Source organism: Solanum pennellii, chromosome 9 (genome assembly GCF_001406875.1).
Source record: "Solanum pennellii chromosome 9, SPENNV200".
NCBI classification, from domain to species: Eukaryota; Viridiplantae; Streptophyta; class Magnoliopsida; order Solanales; family Solanaceae; genus Solanum; species Solanum pennellii.
The window spans coordinates 447,304-454,842 of record NC_028645.1 but is presented as its reverse complement, the minus strand read 5'-3'; the positions used below and the strand labels follow the sequence as shown (position 1 = coordinate 454,842).

Sequence of the window (7,539 nt, the reverse complement as noted above, 5' to 3'; positions counted from 1 at the left end):
GGAGTGGAGGGGGTGAATTTTTTACTTTTTTGAAAAGCGAATTTTTTCATTTTTGAGAAACAAAAATTTTTAGGGGTAGGTTGGTGGAGAGGGGCTGCCGAGGGGTGAGGTGTGCCGCGAGAGGGGGTAAACTTTTTTTTTCTTTTTAAAAAAACAATTTTTTTTTTTTTGTATTTGAAAAACAAAAAAATTTTATGGGTAGGTTGGTGGAAGGTCGGGGAGGGGTGCCCCGGAGAGGGGGTAAATTTTTATTTTTATAAAAAATAATTTTTTTTTATTTTTGAAAAACAGAAATTTTTAGGGGTAGGTTGGTAGAGGGCGGGGGTTGTGTGTGCCCGGCAGAGGGGGTAAATTTTTTTTTTTTTTAAATAAAAGTTTTTTTTATTTTTTGAATTATTTTTAGGGTAGATTGGTGGAAGGTCGGGGGGAGGGGAGAGGGTGCGAGGGATGTGCCTGTAGGGAGGGTTAATTTTTTATTTTTTTTGAAAAACAAATTTATTTAAATGTATTTGAACCACTTTGCCCAAACCATATTTGATGGTCCATATTATATTTGGATATATCGTAATCCAAACCAGTTTTTCTTGATCCATATTCAACCCATCCAAATCCGAGCGATCCCTGTAAAAATATGATATGCATCCAAAAGCTTCTATAACTCTTTGTTACATAGAGCATCTATAAAAAGAAAAAGTAGGTGTCCAGATTCTTGGACATTATTGACATCCTAAATATAGTATAATTAAGGATGTTACTATTTATTAGTTGAATGACCCTAAATTTGATGTGTGAATCTTTAAGTACAGTATCCAAAATGATGAAGATATAGAAGCTAACTATCATTAAGTTAGAATTGAGGTGATATGTCTTCATGTGTTAAATAAGAAATACTAGTAAGTTAATGCAGATCTTACAGTAGAATGTAGAAAAGAATTTATTGATTAATGTGAATTAGATTATAATTGAACTAGGAAATGAATTTATGATTCAGGTTAAAGTAATGGCTCGTTTGCGATTCTTAAAAGGAACCATTTTGTGCTTATAAAGCTATGAATATAGTTTCGATGTAGGAATGGATAGGTAGTAATAGTGTTGCATTCTTCTGTATTCTCTATTGATTCAAAGATCTATCGTATGAAATAGCTAAACTTAATGTCTTGGTGTGTCTCTTGGTAGTAATCCTTGAAAATTCAGCTTGTAAAGACGTTAGAAACGCTAGAGACTAATAGATAAGTTACGGTTTACATTATATTCCATGAAGTGGTTGTAGTAATAGGCTTGAATAATATGCTGATAACATATGGATGAATGCATTATATGCTTATAGCTTCTCGTGGTTAGTTGAATAGTATGGTAAGAATTCAGGGTACTCTGTAGTTTAAACAGGTCTTAATAATTCATGGACTGGTTTTTTGCAGTTGAAGGAAATGGATCTAGAGGAAATTAATATTCATGATCATGGCGATAAAGTAGTTGATGAGAATCATAAGTCTAAAGTTAAGTGCAAGTACTGTGCTAAAACAGTTATTGGCTTTTATAGGCTTAAGTTCCACTTAGCAGGGATTCGTGGTAATGTCAGTCCTTGCTCTGAGGTTCCTCCGCTTGTGAAACAAGCATTTCATGCTGAGATTATGGGGAAGAAGAGTTCTCAGTCCTCACAAGAGATTTCGAAATCTGTAGGGAGATTTTTTTATGAATCAGGACTTGACTTTGATGCTATCAGATTACCTAGCTTCCAAATGATGTTTAAAGCCACTCTTAGTCCAGGGCAGACAGTAAAATTCCCGAGTTGTCAGGATTTGAAAGGTTGGATCCTTCAGGATGCAGTGCACGAGATGCAACTGTATGTGACGGAAATCAGAAGCTCATGGGCAAGAACAGGATGCAGCATCTTGTTAGATGGATGGATAGACTCAAATGGTCGAAATCTGATTAATATCCTAGTGTACTGCCCGAGGGGTACTATTTATCTTCGATCATCAGATATAACATCTTTCTATGAAAATCCTGATGCCATGCTAGTATTTCTCAAGGAGATTCTGGAGGAAGTTGGAGTTGAAAACGTCGTGCAAATTATTGCACACTCGACGTCTGATTGGATGATTGCAGCAGGCGAAAAACTGATGGACAGTTGCAAAACTGTGTTCTTTAGCATCGATGCATCACTCTGTATGGGACTGATGTTACAGAACTTAACACAGATAGACTGGATAGGACAAGCTTTGCAGAAGGCGAAAATGTTGATTCAATTCATCTACAGCCACAGCACGACCATGAATCTTCTAAGAGATGTTTTCCCTGGGGTCGAGCTTGTAAAGTCTTCCAAAGTTAAGGCAATTGTGCCTTTTTTGACTCTGCAGAACATCGTATCACAGAAAGACGTGTTAACGAGGATGTTTCAGTCGTCTGCTTGGGGGACCTCACAGCTGGCTTCTACGAGTGAGGGGAAGAGAATAGCTGAAATGATTGAAGATGCATCAGTTTGGAGTAATTTTAGGATGGCTGCAAGAGTAACTATTCCGCTTGTGGAAGTTATTAAGTATCTGAATGGTACTAATAAGCCACAAGCTGGTTTTATATCTAACAGACTTTATCAAGCAAAAGAAATCATCAAGATGGAATTCAGAAGCAGAAAACTGTGGCGCCATGAAGAAACGTGGAACAAGATAGATGAGACGTGGAAGAAATATCTCCACAGTGATCTCCATGGCGCGGGTTACTATTTGAACCCGTGTTATTTCTACTCAAGTGATTGGCTAGGTACTGCGGAGATCACTTGTGGTCTTTGTAAGACTATTGATCGAATAGCAGGTCATATAAAGGGATTGATCACAAAACAAATTCACGAATTTGATTTTGATGGTTCCAGAGAGATTCTATCAGATATTTCACCAGGTTGGTACTAAAACTTTTAATGTATTTTACTGTTATTTTTTTTTTTGATAATGATTATATGTTATGTTTGCAGCACAATGGTGGTTGAAGTATGAAGTTGAATATCCAGAGCTTGAAAGGTTTGCTGTTCGGATCCTTAGTCAGACGTGTGATGGTGCGTCACATTACAGGCTGAAAAGGAGGTTGGTCGAGACGTTACATACAAAAGGGAGGAGTGAGATAGAGCAGCAGAGGCTGAAGGACTTGGTATTTGTACATTGTAATCTGCAATTGCAGGGATTTGATCCAGAAGGAGAAAATGATATTGCAGAGGACGTTGTTGACGCGATGGATGAGTGGATACTCGGAGAAAGGGCAAATGTGGTGTCTGAAAACTCGCAATGTACATGGATGGACATGGAATTGGGAAGCAACAAACGAAAGAGAGAAGTCAAGAAGGTGAAGGAGGAACCAGAAGAATAGACAATTCTATTTACTTGCTGTACAATACAACTGTGTTATGATAAAGATTCTAAATTTTAGTTTTCATGTTGAACTAATTAGGATATGTTTTTAATTATCTCTGCTCCTTGAATGGAAGGATTATTATATCAAACTGTAAAATTATATATCATGGTGTAAACATTNTGAACTAATTAGGATATGTTTTTAATTATCTCTGCTCCTTGAATGGAAGGATTATTATATCAAATTGTTTAAATTATATATCATGGTGTAAACATANTATATCATGGTGTAAACATTTCTTCATTTCAATATTTCCTTCTTACTAGTTTACTACTAATTGAAAGTATTCAATTACAAGTGGCTATCTGACTTTTATAGGCAGCCAAGATGTAGTTGAATTAGTTTGAAATTTTTGTGTCATTGTCTAGGTGAAAGTTCATCTTTCGTGTATCAATATGATGAAAAAATATATTATATAATATTAATTAAAGTTCTTATAGTATGACTCTAAAAGTCATATCAAACTTCGAGTGAAAATATCATGTGTTTTTTTCTTTCATTTAAATTCTCTTTATTAAGTCATATCAAACTCCGAGTGACTTGGACCTGATCATGTGATGTAAGTTCCTCCTAATTTATTTGATGAAGTAAAAAGAGAGAAATTATCGTGTATCATATATTATTATAAGCATGAAGCTCAAAACATAAAAGTTGAATTACCATTTTATCCCTACATTTAATGAAAAGGCTATAAAATATTTAATTAAATTCATCTAATATAATTAATTAAACATTTTTATCTTAACATAAAGAAAATACTTCTTTAATAATTTGTGTAAAAAAAAGATGTAAACATATGTTTAAATAAATGCTAAGTATCATATTGACTACCATACAATAAATGTTTTGACAGTTTCAAAATTGGTTCTTCATAATCTTTTATGTGTATTAGTACATATGTTGAATACTTATAGTCATACGTTTTAACTTTAAAGAATAACTACAAATTTGGATTTTAATAGTTTTGGAAATCTAACCATTTTTAAAGAATAAAATATAAAGTGTCCTTTCACTTCTTTAATAAAGAGATTTAATGATATTTTAATGATCTTTTTCTAACTTGACTTTTGAGTTTTTATATATCTTGGCTATAAATACCACTGTGTGCTTCACTAATTTTTCGATCTGTAAATTATGTCATGATATATATTGTCTTAGTTTTGATGATAGCTACTTCTCTTCATTTATTGTATCTTAATATTTATTTGATAATTTTATTGTAGATTAACTAAGATCTGCTAAGATTTCTCTATTATGTGTTCAAGTGAAATTTTTATTTTGTGTTATTATATTAGAAATGAAGATATTATACATTTGTTGATGTTCATAATAATATACTTGTTACTTTCACCTTTCATCCATGAAATTGGTTAATGACATATTCATGACAATCCTTTGAGTCCCTCAATTATATCCTATCGAAGAGATTTTGAATAATTGGAAGAGAATAAAGAAAGTTGTCATTTCTTTTTCTTTCACATTGTTACTAATTTTTTCTTTCACATTGTTAATTTTAGCTTCATTTTATAATATTTTTGTTGATTCTTTAGAGGTGTTCTTTTATTTACCATTAAAAAATTTCTATTTTCTTTCCTATTTGATAAATAAATAACTACAAATAAAATATTATTGTACACAATAAGACTTTGAGTTTTATGATTTAAGTCTTTGCATGGTTGATAATTGTTCTTGCTTTGATAACCACATAAGTTGTATAGCTTTTAAAGTACTTTTTCTTGATTTACTATTTTATTTTACAAACTTTATAGTAAAAATAGAATTATTAGTTCTATTAAAAGTGTGAAGCAACAAAGTTAAGGTTAGATTACTAGAATTATCCTATAAATTTGTATAGAGTATAACACTCTTTGAAATTATAAAATTTGAAGAAATTGAAGGGTTACTTAATAATTAAATACACTTAATTTAATATATTGACCATATTCATCTACTAAAAGTCTTTAGCTACAGGTGAAATATGTAAAGATGTTTGAGACTTTGATTCCTATCCTTCATTTTCTTTCATTTAATTCATTTTAATTCTAATATGAAGTTTAAGTTCAAATTGTCCAATTTAATTAATTACTTTTCTCTTAGTTAAGTTAAACCGTCTTTACAAGAAAAACGTACATATATCTTCCATTACAAAAGAAAGACTTTTTTGATTTTCTTGAAAAGAAAATTTGAAAGTTTTCTTATAAATGTGAGTTTTCTTATATAGTGGTATGCCTTCTATTTTGCCTAATATTTTCTTATATATGTGAAAGTTTTCTATATATTTTTCTTAATTAATTATTTTAATTTGTAATTATTTTTTTGTTGATCTATTTTTATTCTATCAGCAAATTACTAAATCAAAATGTACGCACCATTTAACATATAATTATTTTTATTTCACAATATTTGTGGTTTCTTCATCTTTAATATCAAAGAGGTCATACAAACACATCGTTACAACAACTTCATGCAATTTAGCTTGGGGAACACGTGCAACGCACGTGTCTGGAACTAGTAGTCACTATAATAAACTCAATTATGCTTTATAGCTATAGTTTGTGATTTCTCCGTAATTTTTCTTTTACTTCTCCTTTTAACCTATAATTTTTTTATACCCTACAAACATCAAAGTAAGAATTTTTATATCACTCTTCCTAATTCACTCTTTCTCATTATTATAATTCATATTCTTTTTTATATAGTTATTTAAATTTATTATAAATTATCTTACACACTAAATTTTTAAATAATATAAATTATATATATATAAAGCTATATAAAATTGAACTAAAATCAATAACTTAAATTAAAAAATAAAAAAATTATTGCTTTGTTGATATTGGTTATTGATTTGACGATTTTAATACTTATTTTGATTCTTTTATTATCAGAATACTGATTCTTAACCGTTTGAAATTTATCTTTTACGAATTAACAAATAATCAGACAATAAATTAATAAATTATATTTATACCATTCGATATATAAATTCGAAAAAATTTAGGTAAAGGCACCAGTATTTTCATTTTGTGAGTAAAATAACGTCAGAGTGTATTAATTGGAAGTTTGCAGTAAGCTTTTTTGTATTTCTCTTTGTGTTTTTGTCATTTTGTTTTAAACACTTTTTCTCTTCCGTTACTCTAATCAGAAAATGCCAATCCATTTTCCAATGAAACAGAGAGACAAAATTGTATAGAGAGAGAGTGAGTAACAGATGGCAGTAGAGTGAGAAATGGCACTATTTCTTGATTTCTCCCTACCCCTTTTCTCATTTCATACTTGTTAGCTTTCCCTTTTCTTCTCTTATCAAATTGAAATCAGCAACCAAAACTGATACTATTTCTCTACTTCTTCATACTGGTAAAATTGCATCAACCCCTTTTTTTTTTGTTTCTTAAAGTTGTGATCTTTTTAGCTGTTCTTTAATTATTTGCTGCTGATTTTGTTTGTTGCATTAACCCCTTTCTTGTGTTGTTTCTTAAAGTTGTGATCTTTTTAGCTTTTCTTTGATCATTTGCTGCTGATTTTGTAACCCCATTCTTTGATGTTTCTTGAAGTTGTGATCTTTTTAGCTTTTCTTTGATTATTTGCTGCAGATTTTGCTCTAATTGAAGTTGTGATCTTTTTATCTTTTTCTATATTATTATTATTTGCTTCTCATTTTGCTCTGTATGTGTTTCAAACAGAGCAAAATCAGTTGCATGAGTAGATTACTTGTTACTCCTTATTTTTTTTCTCAAGAATTTGTAATATTGTTGGCTATCAACTTTTCTTCTTGATTCGATTTTTTTTTAAATTTTTTTTTAGCATGACAAATAATTAAAGAGGTTAGAGTGATTAATTTTTTTTCCATTTATTGTTGTTTCTACCCTTTTTACTTCCTTTTTTTCTATAAAAATGAGTTATTGTGTTTGGTTTCAAAGGGAAGGTTTTTACCCCTATTTTGGTATTGTATTTTATACTTTTGGATAAATGAGTGAAAATAATGTTGTTTCCTCCTTGAATTGTTTGTGGATGGTCTCTCTCAATAGCATTTAGATGGTTATAGAAATGCATTAAAAGGCTGTGTTACTTATAAGAAGTATTAATGATGATACTTTAACTTCGTGTTATATTTAACATGAAAGAAATTGGTATGGG

At 30.5% G+C, this 7,539-nt stretch overlaps 1 protein-coding gene across 1 annotated transcript; it reads left to right on the top strand.

The window, feature by feature from the left end:
* The first annotated feature begins 1,427 nt into the window (after positions 1–1,427).
* Positions 1,428–3,357, top strand: LOC107029890. Its single transcript, XM_015231331.1, has 2 exons — positions 1,428–2,895; positions 2,969–3,357. The coding sequence occupies exons 1-2, from the start codon at positions 1,428–1,430 to the stop codon at positions 3,355–3,357; spliced, it is 1,857 nt and encodes a 618-aa protein (XP_015086817.1).
* Positions 3,358–7,539: the final 4,182 nt, after the last annotated feature.

Bases quoted from the DNA above. Each gene is read 5' to 3' on its own strand.
- LOC107029890 (XM_015231331.1), top strand. From the start codon at position 1,428: ATGGATCTAGAGGAAATTAATATTCATGATCATGGCGATAAAGTAGTT. The intron at 2,896-2,968 runs GTTGGTACTAAA...TTATGTTTGCAG, and splicing joins TCTATCAGATATTTCACCAG to CACAATGGTGGTTGAAGTAT.